Here is a 23,097-nt window from a genome sequence, read left to right as displayed (position 1 = left end):
ATGCTCACACTTCCCCCGAATCCAGAAATCAGGTTGGAAAATTACAGAAACACATTCTGAATCTCTCGCTTCCGTCGAATGCAAAATGGATAAAACGAAAAAAAAAAATTTGGTTGCAAGAAGAAAAAGAAAAAGACACCGTTCACCTTTCACGCGCACTCAGGGTTATTATTGTCCAATTTCATCGTAATATATATTATATCATAGCCTACACTTTGTTATGTGCATATTCCTAATTGTTGGTGTACTATGGATATGGCCTCCAATTTCCCTTTTTTTTAACCGTAGTCTAAATGATTTGTAGGGTCATAGTTTAGTTGAAATATATATAATAGGTTAAGTTAATTAAATTATTTGGGGATGACCAACATAGACACTTGGAAATTGATAAAAAGTTCTCCTATTTTAATAGTATTGATAGATGACTTTCAAAATTACATTTCTTAAGAATGACCAACTTGATAATTATATGTATTAATGACTTACAATTATCTTTATAAAATTGATGAGAAATTGGTTGGGATTGTTCCTTTGTTAATGAGTACTCTAGGCTCTCCAATGAAAGTGTCTTAGATTTTTTAACAATTAACAATTAGTTTTTTTTTTCATCTCTTTGATGAATCGTGAAACGGAAGAAGAGTTGCAATTTTTTATTATATGTCGACTATTTCCTAAGAATTGCATACGTTCAGAACGTATTTTCAGAGAATTTAAGGAACGTCATTTCGTTGTGGAGCTTAACCAAAATAATTCGGTTCTGTTTTCTTATTCACCGAACTGAATATGTAGTGACACCTGGTGACCAAATTTTCAGAAAAAAAAACAAAAGAACCAAACCGAATCGCAGATTCGAACATCCATACCCAGCTGACGAGATCCAGCAGCTTTACAACCAGGTTAATATTTTATTATTGTTGATATTTTATTCACAAATTTATAATTTTATTTTATTTTTTTATTTTTTATTTTTATAATTTTATTTTCACTTTGTTAATAGTTTTCAATAAATATTGCAGACAGCCCCGATTCTTAAGATATTTAAACACAGATATGGTTCGTCAGCATATGAAAAAATCATTTTCTCTTTTCAGACTCAGTGTCCTATACGATATGTCCTCGAATAAATATTGCTGACGAGGCATAAGACCAATTCCAATGGGAGTTCTTAACCCAAAAATCCTTTAAAAAAAAGTAATAATAATAATAATAGTAATAATAAATGGGTCTCACAAATAGTTAAGAATCAATTCATTTTTTTTTGTTAGCAACATTACAGACTCATATAGACTCTGTGAACTAAATCGGAGGATCTGCATCCATGTGAACGACATAAGACGATTGCTTTCTTGCAATGCGTGCTAGACTGTCCGCCTTTTTATTATTCGTCCTGGGTACATGGATCACCTCTGAAGCAGTGAAACTGCTCCTCAGACTTTGTATGTCTTCTAGATAATTTACAAAGGCTGGCCACTCTTCTGGTTCCGAAACCATCTTCACCAACTGCAACCAATCCGTTGCAAAAGTAACGTTGAACTGTCTTAAATTCCTCATACATTCCATTGACCAAATAAGAGCCTCTATCTCCGAGTGTAGGGGGGACTGACACGCCCTTGTATTCTTTCCGCCCATCAAACCCTCAAAACCTGCCAAAGTACTATACCACCCCTGACCCGAAAACTTATCATTTTCCTTCCATGATCCGTCCGAGAAACACCACCGACCTGGAATAGCTGAAATTTGTGGTACCGCTACACCAGGAGATGTTTCCACTTTGTGAATAATGGAATCATGCGCTTCTTTCCACAATCTGGATTCAGTTTTGGCTAACTTTAGTGTCTCTCGTGGATCATTATCCAAATTGCTAAAAACTTTATTATTTTGTGCCTTCCAAATATACCATAATATCCATACAAAATGATGATCATCAATTACTGGTGGGATCCTCCAAAATAAGTAATCCATATTTGCAAATAATGAGTTGCATGGAAAAGTCATTGGATTCGTTGGAATCCTCGAGAGTGCCCAAACTTGGGCTGCTGGTGGACATTCAAATAAAACATGATTGATAGATTCTTCATGGTCTCCACATCTAGTACACATACACATAGTATCGCCTTTAATTCCTCTTGCTACCAGATTCTTCATTACTGGTATACAACCAGATAACATTTGCCATAGAAAGTGCCTTATTTTTTGTGGGCATCGTATTTTCCAACAATAAGCCTTTAAGGGAGTGATAGATGGGCCTAACTGGGGTAAGACTCGTTCCTTATCAGGATACACTCGTTCAATCTGATAGCCCGATTTAACAGTGTATCTCCCATTCTTAGTAAAGTGTTAGCCATCCCGATCCGTTACCAGCGTTCTGCTCAGTGGGATACTGAGAATTGTCTCGACATCTTCAGGGTCAACCAAACTCTGAAATGCTTGAATATTCCATGTTAAGAACCAACTCCTTAAAATTCTTATATAAGAATCGGTCTTAGTTGTTTCTTGCACTGTTTGTGGGCTCCGCTGACACGTGGCGATTCGCGATTGGTTCGCCTTTTTAAATTTTTTGTTATCATAAAACAAGAAAATAATAATAAAAAAAAAGTTGCCTATAAAACCGTACCGGAGACACAAGTGTTGGCGATGCTCTAAGAAACTCGGGAGGGCTTCTCTCGTATCCATGGAACTAGCTCGATAAAGAGTGATCCTTAAAGCCAAGGACCCTCAAAATTTCTCGGACGAAGATGGCGAACCTCAAGAGCCGAATCTTTGCGTTTCTTTTAGATTTGTTCTTATCCACTTTTCGTTTATGGAATTCCAGACTATTTTTTGTTTATTTTAAAACGAAATTTTTATTTTTGTTTTTTTTTTTCAAAATTTGAAAACAAAAATTTATAGGTTTTATAAAAAAATATTAAATTTTTGTGGGAACTTATTGAAAAAAACCACAAAAATTCTTTCGAAACTCGTCAGAAAATCCAAACGGAAGAATCTTTAGGACTTCATGGAAAAATTGACATGGAATATTCGTTTGAAACTCCAACGGAAGTCTCGTTGGAATTTCGGATTTCCAACGATATATTCCAACAAACTTTTCACGAAATATCTACCGTCTCTGTTCATTTGAAATTTGTTGGAAAATTTCTAGGGTATAACGAGTTTTCATCTACTGCATTCCAAAAACTATATTTCGATGAAAATCAACTTTCTGTTGGAAAACATAGTGTGTTGTAGTGTTTCCCATGACACACCAATCCTAAACGATTAAATCTGAGACAATTCCACATTACATTTTAAATGCTTATACATTAGTTTCCACAATTTTCTTTATCTTTATTAAATAAATGACTTAAGCAAACTTCAAAATATATTTTTAAAGTCATGCATATTTATTTAAATTCAAAACAAGCCTGACCAATCTTGATTTGGCTTAACGCCAGACTTGGTTTGGTCTACATCTGGGTGATTTTGTTTTACTTCTTTATCCATAGAGTATAACCCCCTAACCTACTGTAACATATCCGACGATCTCGTAATCTGATCATTCAAACAAATAAATCCGTCAGAAAATCTATCCCAAAAGTGGAGGAAGCCACTTCTCAAAATATGGTTCCAACTAACTAACATGGATAGAATCATACGCAAACATATGACGACTCAATATAAATCATAAGATTCAACATAATGATTTTTCATAGCATGGTCGAAAAATATGTGCATCTAAGCTAGTGGTCTTTTTAAACTTTAAACCATTCGTAGTGGTAATTGCTGGATCCACTCAATTAGTAGGGGGCACGATGTATTTGTCATAAATTTTTATGTCAACTTTTATTTCATTTGTTTCTTTAATTCCACTTTGTAGTGTTTCCAAGTTTATTTTAAAATTTACTTATAGAAACAAAAATATTTGCCCTTTTTACTAATAAGAACACAAGATTAACATTTTCAATACGCAAGTCCTTAATATCTAGGTTGCATGGAATCTCTGTTAGAGCACGTTTCACGTTTCAGAATCGCTTCGGAATCGGAATTTTTTTTAAGCACGAAGAAGCACCGCGGAAACACAATTCATAAACAAGTCACTGGAAGAATTTTGGAAGCGCGATTCCAAATTTGGAAGTCCCGCGAAATCATCAATTTCAATTTCTGAATTGTTATGGAATTTTGTTTAAAATAAAAAAATATATGGACTTATTTTTCTCTTAATTTGGTAAAAAATACTAACAAATTAAAGCCTCTAAAAATATAAAACATGGTCTCAATCATATGTGAGATGTTGTTTGTGACCAATTGATTTATTGAACGAGATCAATTATCTGAGACTTGGGTTTGATGATTTTGCCTTTATACAATGTTTTATTTTCAATTTACAATGGAGTGTCAAATTTGTTTTAAAATTTAGTTATAGCAACCGAAAATTTCTTATTATTTGCTTTAACACTAGTAAGAACACAAGAACAATGTTTTAATTTCAATTGATAATATGGAGTCACAACTTCTACACACTTAGAAGTACAAAGTAAAAAAAGAAGGGAAAAGTGGGTTTGTCCGCAAAGATAAGAACATAAAACAACTAGTTTATTATTTGGGGAAAAATATAGAAACTCTCCTCCTCATCAACATCCACGTCCTCCACCACCACCACCTCCTCCTCCTCCTCCACCGCCACCACCACACCCTCCTCCTCCTCCACCACCACCACCACCAATACCGCCTCCTCCTCCTCCTCTTGCTGCCATTGATAGTGTATACTAATGAACCTTTTGTATGTTTTGAATATTTTGAGTGTCAAACTTCCGAGATATTTTGGAAAAATAAAATGGTATCGGATAACTTGAATATAAAAAAATTATTGACTAATAAATAAGGTTACATCATCAATCATTTTCCCATTATGAATACTAGGGGCATGGCCCCCGTGCAAGCGCGGGGCCGGGAACATGATTGTTGCTTCGACTTCGTATACGTTACATATGGGCAGGTGATGTTGTTGCTTGTTTTGGTGTATGATTTATTAAAGTTGTATTGTAATAAATTAGAGCTCTGGGGAGGTAAGGAGTTCTTTTGTTGTTGTTATTGTTCTTTGTATACATTAATACGGGGTTATCTCTATCGCTGAATGAGTAAATGATGATTCGTGGCTCAGCTTACAAATTATGAGCCAACTTGTGAATTTTTTCTTTTTAATAAATGACTTTAGCAAATGACTTTAAATATATTTTTAAAATCATGCATCTTTATTTAAATCCAATACCAGCCTAGCCAATCTTGATTTGGCTTAACGCTAGACTTGGTTTAGTCTTTGGGTTATTTGGTTTTTCTCCTGTATCTCAGAGTGTATAACCTCCTTAATTTTATTTTTGCTTAGATTCTGGTTTTCCAAATAGTAGAAGGTGTAATAAGCACATCTCCTTCTCTAAATCCAAATCAAACTTAGTCCACAAAAAAATAATCCATTTAAAGAAAAATCAAGTCAGCTAAGTGGGTCCATTTTAAGATGCATAATCAACAAATTTCAGAAGTCAAACACGAAAAGTTGATCTCCGAACTGTTCATCTGACACTACATATAACATGTCGGCCTGAATAGAGCAGTTAGTAATGATGACATACTAAATCTGTCATGTGAACAAACCCTAAATTGGAAGCAGAAGCAGGTGAAAGGATTGCCTACTATAGGACATGGGTACGGACACCTGCTCCCGAGTTACAGTAAGAAGATCCATCCACTACAAATACGGAGGCAACTCCCCAGCAAAGACACACACAGCGATCGGGGGAGAGAAAGATTACCGACCTAGATTTACTCTGAGAGAGAAATAGTCGTAAATCGAGCTTAGTATTCCTTTAACATCATCATTGATTGTTAATCCTGATCTTTGGACAATAATTTATCGTCTGAGACCAATATATTGCCGAAATTTTTCCTTTCTTATACTTTCGATCTCCAATCTCAACCATTCTCCTTACTATTTGTATTCCTATCTTCGACCTTAAACATTAATAAAAAAACTAAATATCGTAGGTTCTGGTTGTGAAGTGCATATGAATATGTCTCGCATTATCTACACCGTCCAAAATGACTTTACAGGTCAGGCCTATGTCTCCCTCGGATCAGTCACAAAGCAAGGAGTTTGCTCCTCATTATATTACCGACCGAGGTCCATAGTTCAGATTGGTTCGGCATTGCCCTATGTCGGGTCCATGCCTAAATCTTCCTCATGAAAATGGGCTAAGCTTAGGCTAGTACCCAGATAATCCTCTCGAGAAAGATCAATATCGAATTATTAAGATATGTCGACTTATGGGTACAAACGTAAACACAATCACGGGCTTTGTTGAGCTCAGGTCGGTATCAAAGAGCACTCTCAGCCGACCTTCTTCATTAGCTTTGACCAGTGCTTCTTCAAATCTGGATTTCATGGCTCCCTCTTCCAAATCACGATAGGTGATTTGGTCATTTACTTCTCTTTGGAGATGATCCACCTCAGCTTATAATTCGGAATTCTCCTTGAAGAAAGGACGACATTATCGCCAAGATTCTTGATTTTCTTAAAAGTCAGCTCTAGGCCGGCTATATGTATTAAGAATGACCTGAATTAATAACTTTTATTAAGAATGTTCGAATATAAAAGTTTATAAGTTGCTTTCCATCAAATCATATTAAAATTAGGGAATTTAGGAGAAATGAGATGGTATAGGATAACTTGAATATTAAAAAAATTTATTGACTAATAAATAAAGTTACATCATCAATCATTTTCTACCGAAAATCGTTTCCCCATTACGAATATTTCTATATATCAAATGAAGAAACTGACTAGTAATTTCCGTCGATATAAATTTGGTCTCGATTGATATGGTCAATCTTCCAACAATAATAATACAAAAAATATGCACCAAGAAAATATTTTCCTGAGGCTTAGCTAAGAAGTACTATAATAGATACTAGATTTTGGACCCGAGAGCCCGCTCAGGTGAATGTTCTAAATGATTATATGTTAAAGATTACTATTCATAGTTAGTTTATTTTGAGATTGATTTATCTTGGTCAGTTTGTTCAGTGTGCATTATTTAACAATGAGAATGTATTATTTTGTTTTTATATAACTTTTCATTTGACTTGCTAACCTAAACGTTAATATGTGTAAATAATCTACTTTTAACAGAAAAATAGGTTGGTAGTTACTTTGTAAAATGAGACTAATTTTTTTTTTGGGATTTTATTTACATTTTAAAGTTATAAATGTAAAGTTTTTAAACAGTAATTACAGAAACAAACAAAAATTCAGAAAAAACAAAAAAAAACATAAATTGCCAGCAAGCCCATAAGATATATACGTTTGGACCAGATCTTGGCCAATCTATAATATTATTTGTCAAAGAAGCACCATCAGAAATTCAAGAGAAAGGCGATTAAAAGTGCGATTTCAAGAACTTTGATACCGGCTTGCATGCATCTCTGCTCGCGACGGTTTTGAAGTCTGAAGTTTAATTAGCGATTGCCAGGTGAGGGTTTAAGTTTCCTCTTCTTCAAAAGTGGAGATCGGTCTTTTAGAAGAAGGGTCTAGTCTCAGAAATCAAGACTATTCAGAAGTTGCAGTCTCAATTGAAGATGTCGGCGGCTATGGACAAGGCCCTGATGGCCATGTCGTTGGAAGAAGAAGATACCCCTTTTGTGATGCCGGATCTTCCTGAATATCGATCAACGGAGAGAAACAACAGAAGTTTGATAGGGCGTCTTCTGAACCCTGCATGTCAGAAGATGGCAAAATTGATCTTAGAAATGCCCCGGAAATGGCAAAAGCAAGGCAGAGTCCGCGGCATAGCATTGTCGAGGGAGCGTTTCCAATTCATCTTCGATCATGAACACGATCTGTTAGATGTAATTGATAAGGGAGTTCACACCCACAATGAATGGCCTATCGCTCTGGAGAGATGGTCGGAAAATCCACCCCCGGATTCTCTTCAATTTGTTCCCCTCTGGGTTCAAATTCGCAACATCCCACCGATCTACTACAACGAGCGTGCAATCGAAGCCCTTGGAGACATCGTGGGTGATGTCACCGTAGTAGCTTTTGATCCCAACAAAGCTCAATGTCAGGAGTTTGTAAGAGTTAAAGTGAGGTTTGATGTCTCGAGACCTCTCAGAAAAGACAAGGTTCTCGATCTACCTAAAGGAGAAAAGACAAAGATCTTCTTTCACTATGAAAGAATTCAGAAGCGATGCTACACTTGTCAACACATGACACACGACCAATCAGTTTGCCCTTTGGAGATACAGCGAAGACAAAATGAAGCAGCGTCGCGCAGAGCAGGTATCCCAGTTGTGAAGAAGAAACCTCTTATACTGCAGGAATCTGATCCTCTGTTTGGAGTTTTATCTGAAAGTCAAGTTGGCCTTAATCCAAACACTGGCAGACCAAAGATTGCAGAAGAAGTCTTAGAAGGTATGCGGCAATACCTCTTACTAGCTACTGATGAAGACAGTAAAATCAGAGAGGAACGAGTCAAGAAGTCTGTAGCTGAAGCAGAGAAGGATCCAATCCTTAAGAAGACTGCGTTAAGTCTTGAACCAGTACCTATGGTCACGACGGACTTACTGAAAGGGAAAGGCATTGTGTTCGATTATTCAAGTGTCCAGAAGAAGTCTATAGTGGAGGTATCTAAGCCATCAGATCAGAAGCTGATGGCGGCTTCCATAAAGGCTAATAGGGGTACAGTCTGGGGAGCAGATCATGTAAGGTTGATTGAGGGTTATACCTCTGAATCAAAATCAACTGGTTCTTCATCCTCTCGAAGTAGCTCAACGGGTTGTAGATTGGGCTCTCGTAAGTCCAATCTTCCCGGAGTCACATCTGCAAACCTAAAGACAAGGAAACGTCCGGGTAAAAACAAAAGGAAGTCCAAAGCTTCACCGGCGGTGGAAGATCAAATCCAGTTATCTCTCAAGGATGGTGTGCTCATTGGATGCTTGGAAAAACGGAAAACGCAAGAAGAGATGGGAGGAGTGCCCAAAGCTGCGAAGCAAACAACTCGTGAGGTTGTCCCGCATGAGGGACGGCCCAACGCATAATGAGCCTATTATCTTGGAATTGTCGAGGACTGGGACGGTCCCAGGACTTGACAATTACGAGGCTCATGGAAATGCGTAAAAAACATTTCCCTGAGTTGTTATTTCTTATGGAAACAATGCATCAGAGGAACGTTCTTGTAGATATCCAAGTTTGGCTGGGGTATGATCATGTACATACGGTGAACCCCATAGGTAGAAGTGGTGGATTAGCTATTTTTTGGAAGCGTTCGGGGCTTGTAAATATTATCTCTTCGAACAAGAATTTAGTGGATCTTCATGTCCAGTTTGGTGATCAGAAGTTTTTTGTCTCATGTATTTATGGGGAGCCTAGAGAAGATAACAGGCAATGGCTCTGGGAGAAGGTCTCCCGTTTAGGAACCAGTAGGAGACATCCATGGTGTTTACTTGGTGACTTCAACGCAATCTGTAGCAATGAAGAAAAGCTGGGTGGCCCCATGAGAGGTGATGACTACTTTGCTGATTTTAACAGTATGCTCAATGTGTGCCGAATGAAAGAGCTGGCTAGTCAAGGTGATCCTTTTACTTGGGCTGGCCAAAGAGGGAAGCATTGGATTAGATGCAAATTAGACAGATGTTTTGGTAACCAGGATTGGCTGAATCTGTTTCCTGCGGCGTCTCAGGTCTTCTTAGACAAGCGTGGCTCAGATCACCGTCCTGTCTTAGTGAATCTATTCAAGGTGGATGAACAAAGGAAAGGCAGGTTTAGATTTGATAAAGCCTTGCTGCGGCTCCCTCAAGTCAAGCGAGTGGTGGAAGATGCATGGAATGGGCTTGTTGACTAACACTGCCCTAGGATTTTCGAAAGAATTAAACGCTGCCGTCAGGAACTTTGCCGTTGGAAGAAGACCGTCGACTTGAATGCTAAGGACAAAATCCTTAGGCTACAAGCTCAACTGGAGGCATAAGAATCTTGTGATCTCCCGTCTCGTGATCGGGTGCGTCATCTCAAGATGGAATTAATGAAAGCTAACAAAGAAGAGGAATCTTTCTGGAGCCAAAGGAGCAAAGACAAATGGCTAAGATGTGGAGATTCAAACTCAAAATTTTTTCATGAATCGGTGAAAATGTCTAGAGGAAAAAATGGAGTTGATGTGCTTGAAGATAAGAATGGCATGGAACATCGGTCTGAAGATTCCAAAGGTGAAATAGCAGAAACTTACGTCAGAGAATTATTCTCCTCTTCTACTCCAACGGAGTTTGAGAGAATCTTTCTTGGCTTCACACCTAAAGTTACTACTCAGATGAACAACGAGTTATTGGCTCCAGTCACAGATGATGAGATCAGAGAGGCTGTCTTTTCCATCAAACCTTCAGGAGCACCGGGTCCTGATGGAATGACCGGACTATTCTTCTAGCGCTTTTGGGACGTTATAGGAGCACAAGTTTCTTTGGAATTCAAGGATTTCTTTACCGTGGGACGATTTGCAAAGGAATGGAACCGGACTCATCTTTGTTTGATTCCTAAGATCGTGAAGCCGCAGAAGATGACCGATCTACGTCCAATAAGTCTATGCTCAGTCTTCTATAAAATAATCTCTAAGATTATGGTGAGACGACTACAGCCCATTCTCCCTCTTATTGTCTCCCCGACGCAGTCAGCCTTCGTGCCCGAGAGAAATATTGCAGATAATATCCTCGTGGCTCATGAAGTGGTGCATAGTCTTCGGACTTATGAACCAGTGGCCTCGCAATTCATGGCGTTGAAGTCTGATATGTCGAAGGCCTTTGATCGGGTTGAATGGCGCTATCTTCGGTGTCTCCTCACAGCTCTGGGTTTCCATTCAAAGTGGGTGGACTTGACGATGTATTGTGTTTACACAGTCTCCTATGCGGTGCTGATCAACAATCAAGAGCATGGTCTCATTATACCTCAGCGTGGTTTGCGACAGGGAGACCCGATGTCGCCTGCGTTGTTTGCTCTGTGCACTGAAGGACTTTCCCACCTGCTGGGAAGAGCTGAACGAGAAGGAAGAATCAATGGTGTCCAATTCTCAACGGAGGGTCCATCGATAAGTCATCTGCTATTTGCGGATGACAGTTTATTCATGTGTCAAGCGAACCTCAACCAGGCATTGGCTCTCCAAGAAGTCCTCAAGCGATACGGTGAGGCGACGGGTCAGGTTATTAACTTGCAAAAGTCCTCCATCACTTTTGGGAGAAATGTGGATAAAAACCTCCAAGCGAACATCAGAGCTAGTTTTGGAATCTTTAATGAGGGAGGAGCTGGCACCTATTTAGGTCTCCATGAATGCTTCAGTGGATCTAAAGTGGAGATGTTCAATTACCTTAAGCTCAAATTGAAGAATAGGCTCTCCGGGTGGTTTGCTCGCTACCTGTCTCTTGGTGGGAAAGAAGTTCTCCTCAAAGCGGTGGCTCTGGCTTTTCCGGTGTATGCAATGAGTTGTTTCAGGCTTCCAAAAACAACCATTGCGAACCTCACTAGTGCTTTGTCAAATTTCTGGTGGCATTCAGTGGAGCACAAGAGGAAAATACACTGGATGTGTTGGGAGAAAATGTGCTTACCGAAAGATCTGGGTGGGTTGGGTTTCAAACACCTAGAAAGCTTCAACCAAGCTCTTTTGGCAAAGCAAGGGTGGAAAGTTCTTCAAAATCCAGGATCTTTGTTAGCCCGCTTGTTGAAAAGTAGATACTTTGCGGACTGTTCCTTCTTAGAAGCTTCGATAGGTAATCGACCCTCCTATGGCTGGCGAAGTATGATCTATGGTAGAGAGCTGTTGTTGAAAGGATTACGAAAGGAAGTTGGAAATGGCAGAACTCTCAACGTCTGGACTGATCCATGATGTGATTTTGGAGGTAGATGGAATCCTTGGATGAAGAACCCGCTCATTGATCTTGAGATGAAAGTTAGTGACCTTTTAGATCATGAGACGGGAGATTGGAACAGAGAGGCTCTGGATGAGAATTTCTTCCCTGGAGACGTGGAAATAATCCTCAAAAAGAAACCGGTACCTTCTGTGGAAGACTTCTGGTGTTGGAAGCATAACCGTAGCGGTGAATACACAGTCAGATCTGGGAACTGGCTAGCGTTGCATTCAATGTTGAAAGAGGAGTTTCAAGAAGCACAAATGCAACCTTCAATCAACTGTCTTAAAGACTCAGCATGGCACACGTTGACTTCGCCCAAGATCAAGATGTTTTTGTGGCGAACCTTGTCACAAATAATTCCGGTGGCGAATACTTTAAAGGCTCGTGGAATGAAGGTGGATCAACTATGTCAACACTGTGGCCTTCAAGACGAAACACTAAACCACCTCTTGTTTACCTGTGACGTCGCTCGTCAGGTGTGGGCCCTCTCAAACTTCCCATCTCCCATGAATGGCTTTCACCCTGAATCGATCTTTGTAAACTTCCATTACCTATTTCAAATGAGTACGAATATTCGAGTTCCCAAGGATATCAGATGTTGCTTCCCTTGGATACTCTGGTTTCTTTGGAAAAACCGAAATAAATTGCTCTTTGAAGGATCTGAGTTCAAGGCAGAAGACATAGTTCATAAAGCTTATGATGAAGCTGCTGTGTGGTTTGAAGCTCAAAAACTTGATAGGGAAGGAGAAAAATGTGATAATGAGCCAGTATCCTCTGCTCTCCGACGGTGGAGCAAACCTCCTCGTCATTGGGTGAAGTGTAACTATGGATACGTGTGGAACAAACCGGCAAAAATGCTAGGAGCGGCCTGGATTGTTCGTGACCACCACGGTGATACTATTTTACACAGTCGCAGGTCCTTCGCTGATGTGAATAGTAAACAGGAGGCTCAGTTGGTTGCTCTCCGCTGGTCGCTTGACTCCTTAGCTGCTCATCGCCTTGATAGAATCATCATAGCAGGAGAGGACGCTACTCTTTTAAAGGTTATTGGACGTCCAAAAGCTTGGCCTTCCTTTACTTCAGAGTTCATAACCCTTAGAAGCTGTTTAAACCATTTTACTTCCTGGAAGTCGAAGGTGGAATCCAGATTTGCTAACAGATGCGCCTTTTCCATTGCCAAAAGCGCACATCAACTTCAGTGGGGTCAATCTTATGTCGCCCGTGGATGTCCGCAGTGGTTGTCTAGTTTGTTTTTGGATGACAAAGGCTAGTTCTGTGTGGCTTAGATGTTAGTCGCCTGCTGTTTGCAGGATGTGATTTTTTGGTCAGTTTTTACAAGATCCTTGTATAGCTTTCGGTTAGTACTGGTTTGTTTTACCAGTTTGTAGGTTTGGATCTTGTTAATCCTGCTTCTTTTGGCTGTAATGCCTTAATATATTATTCTTTTGAGGAAAAAAAAAGGTTTAGTAATCACGCAGGTTCAATAGATTAGTTCTCGATTTTTTTTTTAGAATGACAAAACACTGTGTTTTAAACTCAGTGGCATATATTGATAAATTTTGAGAAAAAGTAAGGGTTATTTTATTTTTGTACACCTGTTTTAATAGATTAGATATTTTAAACATACATACATATTCCACAGTATCTAAATTTTAAAAACTTTACACGTTTCCACAATTTATGTGATTCGGCTTACAACTTATCTATTTTTTTAATAAATGACTTTAAAACATATTCTTAAAGTCTCGCACTCTAATTCCTTTACTATTCATCGTTTCTGCAAAGAGTTTTGGTTCTCGGTTGAGTCGTTGTGTCGACTTCGTGTTTCTGAGTGCGCTTTCAGGTGCCTATATCCCGAGCTTGGTCTCGCGTCTCCTGTGTTGTTTCTTCAGATGGTGCTTTCAAGATTATGGCTTTCTCCAATTGGTTCTTGTTTGGTGCGGAAGGGTATGTTTCTTTGAGGTTTTTTCTGCAACGGTGAAGCGTCTCGAGGATACCTGGAGTGCTATTGGCTTCTCTCCGGTGAAAAGGTCTGATTTGAGGTGTGTGGTACTTCGTCCTGCTGTGTGTCGGCGGGTGGACCTGTTTCTGTTCTGTGGTTTGGTTGTCAAGCTCTCTTGTGTTGGTAGTCTGTCCTTATTGGAGGCTCATTCTCGTTTTGCTTGGCTGTCTCCGCGTAAGCCTCCGGTGGATCTAATGGTCATGGTTACTATTTCTTCCGTCCTCTCTTTTGAGCTCTCAGTACTGTGGGATTTAAGTTTCAAATTTTATACCTTAGTTTGGTTGTTTATGTGTCCCGTGTGTGGGTTTAAGGATCCCTTCTTATGGGATTTAGTTTCCCTTCTTATGGGAGTTAGTTTCTGAGGATATATCTTTCTTCCTTCAGCTTGTGAAATAGATCTTGTATTACACTTTGCTGATCTAATATAATTCAATTTGGGAAAAAAAAAAAAAAGTCTTGCACAGAAATTTAAATCTAAATCCTGAGCTTAGCCTGGCCAATAATGATTTGGTTTGGTCAACATTTTTTATATATATATATAAACAATGATATAATAATTTAATTTTTAATTTAGTGTTTTCATACGAAATATCAAAAATAAAAGACACAAAAATAGAGGCTTTCATTTGAAGCCTAAGAAAAATCAAATTATGTTGTAAATGGAAGTGATTTCGTGTTATTAATCTTGAGGACCGAAGGTCCATATTTATACAAGTTACAAATGAGATAAATATAAATCCCAAAACATAAGGGAATATAAATCCTAATCTATCTATGATTATGATAATCACTAATTGCATATGGATAAACATGAATCTTCTTGATGTTTATCTTCTTAGACTTGTCTCTATCTCTCTATCTTCTTCTTGGATCGCCAGCTTATGGTCTCCTTGAGCTGGGATTGAGTCGGGCCTGATCATGTCTGGTACAACATAGACTTGGTCTGGTCCGGTCCGGTTCGGTTCGGTTCGTCCGGTTCGTCCAGAAATGGTTTGGTCCGGTTTGTCCAGTTGGGACAGAAATGGGTCGATCACATAATATATTCACAACACTCCCCCTTGATCGACAAATACGTTAGGGTCAGTAACATGCTCCTATGTTGCCTCGTTAAAACCTTTCTAGGAAAACCCAGTGGGATAAAACCATAGATAAGGAAAAAGAGTACAACGCATGAACTTATTAATAGATGTCATAGACATGCGGACCTTGTGGATACATTTTTCCAAACTTAGAGTTTTGGTGTTGCCTCATTAAAACCTTACCGGTAAAACCCAATTGGGACAAAAACCAGGTGAAGGGAAAAGAGTACAACCTGTACCACTCCCCCTAAATTGTACCTCCGTGCAATGTCTTTCAATTGCTGTATAATTCATCTGAACTTGTTTCAGTGATCATGAGGTATATGTACTTATTAGTACTTCGTCCATTTCATAAATATGGTCAGATATGTTCTATGGTTCTTGACCAGAACATATGGACTTTCTATGAGAGTATATATCCATCTTGAAATGAATCTTGAACATAAATATTTTCGGTTCATCCTTGGTCCATACGAATTTATAAAATTCGTCCATGAGTATCATTAGTGTACCCACGATTTGTTTGGATCATACTATTGTCCATTCCGTACTTAGAGGTTAACCAAAATTCTTCATGAAATTTATATATGTAGCATATGCCAATAAAGTTTTCATGGCCGGATGGAAGCCTTCCTTTGGGTTAACATGCCGTTCCACCTTGCTTGGTGTCTCATGGTCGGATCATGACCTATTGAACGGGTCGGAATTGCCTAGGACCAAGGTGGTTTAAGGTCAGACTTGGATATGGATTCTTATGGTCGTGAATCTGGTGGATTCATCACTTTATTACTTTGACCATATCATATCCAGTTCTTGGTATGTTAGATCATGGATCGTAATACATGTATGCGGCTGTGATCTTCATTCTAGATCATTATATTTCATTACAGCCTGTCCAAGAATCAAATGGACTTAATCATTCTTTCTTAAGTTATAAACACAAGGAGTTTATTTCATATTTATGGACTAATCTGAAATGTTCTTATAGAACTTTCTTACTAAGTTTCTCTTAGTCTTATTATATGTGTATACACGCAGACAGCTGCTTCTGTGATAGTCCATGAACAACGCAGGAACGATGTTGTTCTATGAGATTCATACTTCTCATCTTTAGATCTCTTGATCTCTTAAATCTCAGGTCATATGTACCTTTATATATCCAGGGATTTATATATTTCCTACTGCGATTTTCTTATATGTTTCCAGACATTAATTATATTGTGCAGTAGCTATCACCACATAGGAATTTTATTTCCTTGTAATCTGTTCCTTAGTCTCTGTGGATAACCTTGTGTAATAAAGCCATTCCTTGAATGCTCTATGCTTGGATATGGACGACCTCTACATGGTCATGTCCTTGATCTCACGGTTTCATTCATCACAAGACTCTTATGTCCCTTGGTTAGATGGTCTCCGCATCTCTTATTCTTTACTTGGAACCCCACGTTCATTTCTTTATTTATTTTACGAGTACTCACATGTGTGGGTTCGAGATCCTCTCTTATTTCTTATTCTCAAGTGCTTTCTCATATGCATCTTATCACTTATGTGTGTGTATGTGTCGACACTTATATATTGTTCCATCGCGTTCTATCGCGTTCCAGACATGTTTAAATCGATTTAGAGATTTCATTATCCAGGACCTTTGCTACCTTGTATCTTGGCGTCCCAAGCTACATGGTTTGGTACCTTAGATGTTCAGCTGGCCAGCATTTTTCTCTATGTCTGGGCTGGTTTCTTTCAGTGAACTCAGATATGTCATTTCTATGCACCTTTACTTTCATTTCCGAGGTTCCTTATCTTTTGGAACATACAGGTCTATCTTTATAGACTCACTTATAGCAACTTGAATATGTCTCTACTAGGACATTCATTTTCGTGGTGCTAAGCTGGTTATGACATAGTCATTCGGGTCTAATCTGTCTGGCTATCATCTTGTATGATTTTCTTTCTTTGTATGGACGTCCAAGATTATATTCTATGGTCCGAGGATCTTGCCAAGACAATGGTGGTTCATACCAATCCATTTCTCTTATTCTTTCCAGCTTATTGTTTTCTCATTTTTAATGAATGTTGGATAGACGGATTCATCTTGTATAAATCCATGTACCTTGGCCACAAACTAGTCACTCATTTTGGCTCATGGTTTATTTAAAATCGTGGGAGAAAACATATTATTTATCCAACATATATTCCCAATCTTATCTCATCTTCTATGAGGTTCCATCCTAGACGGCACACATGTTTGTGGTGTTCTATTTATAATATCTTAGGATGGTGTCTGGATCATGACCCGTAATCATATTGAGATGGAAATATCTATGCTTTACTTTAATGGCCTGATGCTTATACTTTAACTTGTATGAATAATTTGTTTATGTCCCATGTCTTGGACTATAATTTCGAATTTCTTACTCTGCTCCCAAGGCTCGGATCTATGGCCAATAGCTCATTTAGATTCATAAAAGAATTCTGTCCGAGTAGATCTATAGTATGGACATGTGCGGATTTGTCCTCACTTCCATTTCATGGGCATACTATAATCTGTTAAAAATCTTGGTAATTAATCCATGTCCTTAACCAGATATCTTTGTGACCTCTGTATGGGGAGTCAGTGAACTATAAGTTCATACTTGGTCGAGTTTTGTATCCGGCCAGAAATATTACTGTGGGCTAGTTCTCGACCACGACCATGGTAGGAACCATGACCACAGTTATTGTGGTTTCCATTTCCATGGTTGTCGAGTTTTATTGTGGTTTAAAAGGACAATATGTCTGAGCTCTTATATCCAAAAGATTATGGTGTGTTCATGTATCATAGGGTTATCCTCTCTCCCCCTCATGAACATACTTTAATCTGTGGATGCTCAAGACTTTTTCATTATTTTATAGTCTAAACCGTATAGGTTGTAATTCGAAATTTATTCAGCCAGGTTATCAGGAACATGTTATAAAATCATTTCTGTAAGAACACAAAATTATTGTGCCATTTCCGTGATACCTTGTGGACAATGAAGCCTCATGAGTTTCCCTTGTGTTCATACGACACACGTGAGATTTATGGGAGAACTCTTTTGTGCCTTTAAATCTTTGCATCAGATTTTAAATTTAAATCCGGATGGCTAATCCGGTCGTACCATTAAGTATAATTTCGTGGTCAACCTTACTGGTTACCAAATGCCATTGTTCCTTATCATATTGATCATTTGGCATAGTCTAGATCAACATGGAGAATTTATTCTCGATCATTTATACCTTTGGCAATTTTATTTTTTTTATATAACCAGAAAGAACATTTCTGTCCTTAGCCCATTCGAAACCATTCAAAATAAATTAATGGGGCTTTCATTTTGAGTGAATAAAATCGTTCCCCCTTAGGGTAATGCCATAGGTGTGGTCTCTTTTAGACACACTGATTTTCGAAATTTACTTGTCATTTTTCAATCAAAGATTGTAAGCAAATCATAAATAAAAAAATTCAGAATGTCAAAACCGGCCTGTCCATTTTAACACCTTGGACATGGCTTACATTGATTCTCATTCAATGAATAGACCAAGCTCACAATTCATGTGAGTCCACCCGGATTCTTCATCATCTTCAGGACATATTTCAAGTGCTCGGTTCTCATGGTATATCTCCATAACTTCATCAAGTTTGTTGAGGTTATCTATCCTGTTCTGCTTCTTTTGCTCAAGAGCTAAAAGATATGAGAGAAGGTCGTAATAGGTTGTGAAACCTTTAGCCTTATGTGATAACAACACTTCCTTTGAATGGAATGTGTCACGATTTTTGTTTAACATATGCTTGTTTGTTATCACTTCACCACATAGTCTAAGACTATAGGTGATTCTCATAAGATCAGAGTGATAGTCATCCACGGATTCATAATCCTGGAACCTCAGAGCATTCCATTCTTTCGTGGACTTATATAATAATGGCTCTGAGAATTGGATATTCAAATTTGACCAGAGAACATGAGGATCGTTGACATAGCTGTACTCATTTCTTAGATCCTCAACGAGATGATTTCGCATAATCATAATGGCTCTATGCCTTTCACACGCAAGGGTGTCATTTCCATATTTGATACACTTCCCGAGTCCTTTAGACTTTAAGTCGGCAGAAGTGTTCATAGCCCAATCAAGATAATTGTCTCCATTGAGATCAAGGGCATCATAATCCGAGTGTTGGAATCTCGACATCTGAATCATATCAAAACAATGATCAGTTAGTTTCTCATGCCATTTGGCTATATAAGGAAACAATGTCATGCGCCCATTTAGGCTGCCAAGACCATCCGGTCATCAAATAAAATCAAGAAGCCATACGGCTATGTTGTTCAACAATATCAGTTTCATACTAATATAAACCTCAAGCCACACGGCTTTGGTTAAAACAAAACAAGACCTGGTCGGTTTTAAAACCGATATAATATAAGTGCATGGTCGATGTTTGTAGATTAGTATGAACAAGAACACAACCGGTTTTAAGGTTGGTTTAGCACTGTCCGGTTTTCAAAACCGGATAAGGATTATCAAATCCTAGATTCAAGGGTTTGCTAAAGATTATAATCCTATCAATCGATTTCTAATTCATGGAATTCTAATCCGATATCCTAGCAATTTGTTTCTATCAGGATGTTCAATCAAACATTATGATCTCATGATTAGGGTTACCTTAACTTCTTATTGGGTTGAATGGTATTATGAATCAGGAGCTTGATCTTGGTTAAACCTTAAACACAAGAGTCAAAACGAGTTAGCATGAGATCAATACAAATCGTTTGAACGAAACTTTAAGCTAGAGAGATGATATCTTAGCTTTGGGTTAGGGAGCAGCTCGTGGATTAGGGTTTGGATTATGATAAGGTCATGAATCAAGGCTGCTCTTGGGTTAGATACCTTAAACACAAACGCAAATCAAGTTAGTTTAAGAATCAAACACAAATCGCATAACAATTAAAAAAGGATTAGGGTTTGCGGCTTTGGGTTGGAATCAATGGAGTTGATTTGCAAGCAAGGAGATTGTGGCTTCATGACTTGGATCTCCATCAGGTCGTGTCTTCACATCAATCTTAAAACAAAAGATCATAAAGATCAAAAACGAATCAGTATGATGAATTAAGCAAATCGGCTATCAAGTAAACAAGAAAAAGAAGTTGACAGCCTTAGGTTTTCTGATGTTGACGGCGTGGCTTGTAGCTGACGTAGAGAACGCTTCTGATCACGGATTTAGGTAAGGTCTGCGGCGTTGGATTCCCCTCGTCAATAGCTTCAAATGGATATGTCACACGTCGTCTGGATCGTTATGGTTTGGGAGAACGATCGATTTGAAATTGAGTCTTTTAGAGAGAGAGAAATCAGGCAGATTAGGGTTTCCCTGTCCGATTGACTTGTAACGACGATTGCGGGCTCGTCCGATCTCGGATTGCGTCAAGGTCTTCGGCGTTGGATTGCGTCAAGGTCTGCGGGTTTTAGTAATCACGCAGGTTCAATAGATTAGTTCTCGATTTTTTTTAGAAAGACAAAACACTGTGTTTTAAACTCAGTGGCGTATATTGGTAAATTTTGAGAAAAAGTAAGGGTTATTTTATTTTTGTACTCTTTTTTTAATAGATTAGATATTTTAAACATACATACATATTCCACAGTATCTAAATTTTAAAAACTTTACACGTTTCCACAATTTATGTGATTCGGCTTACAACTTATCTATTTTTTTAATAAATGACTTTAAAACATATTCTTAAAGTCTTGCACAGAAATTTAAATCTAAATCCTGAGCTTAGCCTGGCCAATAATGACTTGGTTTGGTCAACATTTTATATATATATATATATATATATAAACAATGATATAATAATTTAATTTTTAATTTAGTGTTTTTATACGAAATATCAAAAATAAAAGACACAAAAATAGAGGCTTTCATTTGAAGCCTAAGAAAAATCAAACTCTGTTGTAAATGGAATTGATTTCGTGTTATTAATCTTGAGGACCGAAGGTCCATATTTATACAAGTTACAAATGAGATAAATATAAATCCCAAAACATAAGGGAATATAAATCCTAATCTATCTATGATTATGATAATCACTAATTGCATATGGATAAACATGAATCTTCTTGATGTTTATCTTCTTAGACTTGTCTCTATCTCTCTATCTTCTTCTTGGGTCGCCAGCTTATGGTCTCCTTGAGCTGGGCTTGAGTCGGGCCTGATCATGTCTGGTACAACATAGACTTGGTATGGTCCGGTCCGGTTCGGTTCGGTTCGTCCGGTTCGTCCAGAAATGGTTTGGTCCAGTTGGGACAGACTTTTAAAATATCTAATGAATTTTGTAATTATAACTAAACTCATGTACAATTTTGTATTAAACTGTGATATCAATTTAATATAATACTTTTCAATAAAAAAAATATTTTTAACCAATAATATTTTTCATTTTAAAATTTTGTATTACATGATTTATAATATGATATCGCTGAAAATCTAAAATAATAAATTAAATTATTGCATGTGAACTATAAAGTTATTATGTTTTAAAATATTATATTAAAAATTAGTAATATGATAAATAAAAAATAATAATTATGTAAAAATAATTATATGTGTAAAAATAAGATAATCACCCGCACGGTTGTGCGGATCAAGATCTAGTTTAATATTAAACTAGATATTAATTTCCTTAAGATTGTACTTGTAATTTAGGTTTTGGTCATACATATATGTTAACCGAATTACTTGTATAAATTAAATTTTTGACTGAATAACATATACTAAGTGTAATTTATAGAACGTCTGCTTCATTTAAATTATTAAACCGGAAATTGTAATGCATTTTGTTTTTTTGTCCTTTAAAACCTAATTTTCTCTTTATTATCTATGTTTTTGAGGTTTCTTATATTGTCTATTGGTGTTCTAAAATTTTCTACCCAAAAATCTTGGATTATTTATAATGAATTTTTCAATGTTAAAATTTTTATTTGCAATTCTTCATCTATCATACATCATATTATATAATCTATTATATTAAAACAGAAGTCATGACTTCTAATTCATGTGTGATTTTTTAAAAAATGGACTACTTACTAGACTTGGTCACACTGCATTTTTATCTATTAATAATCTTCATATTAAATAATATCATTTAATATCTTCATTTTTATTTAAGATAAAATAAATATTAATTTAAAAAAAAATCTAACAAAATCTTTGAAGAAGCTTTTCAGAATCCTTTTAAAATTTATTTTTGAAAATTGATTAATTTAAATTTTAGTTGTCATAAAATATAATCAGAAATTTAAATTAAATTTAGTTTTGATTTATAAACAAAAACAAAATTATATAAAATATTGTAATGATAATAATAGCCACTTAAAATGATTATTTTTCAAAAATACATTTTACAAAGATTTTAAAAAGATTTTGTTGGAAAGCAATATCCATTTCTGTTTAATTATATAACATGTATAAAAAATTAACTTATCTTAAAATTTTATATATACAATGATCTATTATTTAAACTGAATAAACAAAACAAATTACTAAAAGAAATCTAGCACTGTGAATTACGGGTCGGGATTATAGTAAATTAAATACAAAATAATTCTGAAGTATGTAATTATTAACAAATCTAACATTTTAATTAAAATTAATATATTGAACTAAATATGATAAAATTATTTTAAATTGATAAGTTAGTATATTTTATTTTCATAAATATAAAACATTTATTCTAAAAATATAATATGTTGGTAGAATGATTTAACATTAATAAACTATATAATACATGTATAAAAAGTTAACTTTTTTTAAACTTTTATATATACAATAATTTATTATATAAACTGAATAAAAAAACAAAATTTTCAAGGAAATCTAGCACTTTGAATTACGGATCAGGATCATAGTAAATTAAATATAAAATAAATACATATATATATATATATATATATATATATGTTATCATTTGAAATAGTTAGTTAATTAACAGCATGAAAACTATAAAATTATTGTAGTTGAAATAGTGATTTAAACATTTAAATATATGAATAATTTTAAAATATATAGTAATTAAATAAACCAAATATATATATATA

At 36.6% G+C, this 23,097-nt stretch overlaps 2 protein-coding genes across 2 annotated transcripts; both read left to right on the top strand.

The window, feature by feature from the left end:
• Window positions 1-7,605: 7,605 nt before the first annotated feature.
• LOC108834662 (uncharacterized) lies at window positions 7,606-9,066 on the top strand. The gene has a single exon (XM_018607990.1). It carries the CDS (start codon window positions 7,606-7,608, stop codon window positions 9,064-9,066), a length of 1,461 nt encoding a protein of 486 aa, XP_018463492.1.
• A 2,852-nt stretch (window positions 9,067-11,918) lies between these two features.
• Window positions 11,919-13,184, top strand: LOC108834669 (uncharacterized). Its single transcript, XM_018607998.1, has one exon. The coding sequence runs from the start codon at window positions 11,919-11,921 to the stop codon at window positions 13,182-13,184; it is 1,266 nt and encodes a 421-aa protein (XP_018463500.1).
• The last annotated feature ends 9,913 nt before the right edge of the window (window positions 13,185-23,097 follow it).

Source organism: Raphanus sativus, chromosome 6 (assembly GCF_000801105.2).
Source record: "Raphanus sativus cultivar WK10039 chromosome 6, ASM80110v3, whole genome shotgun sequence".
NCBI lineage: Eukaryota > Viridiplantae > Streptophyta > Magnoliopsida > Brassicales > Brassicaceae > Raphanus > Raphanus sativus.
This window is presented reverse-complemented; position numbering and strand designations above follow the sequence as displayed.

Bases quoted from the DNA above. Each gene is read 5' to 3' on its own strand.
- LOC108834669 (XM_018607998.1), top strand. From the start codon at position 11,919: ATGAAGAACCCGCTCATTGATCTTGAGATGAAAGTTAGTGACCTTTTA.
- LOC108834662 (XM_018607990.1), top strand. From the start codon at position 7,606: ATGTCGGCGGCTATGGACAAGGCCCTGATGGCCATGTCGTTGGAAGAA.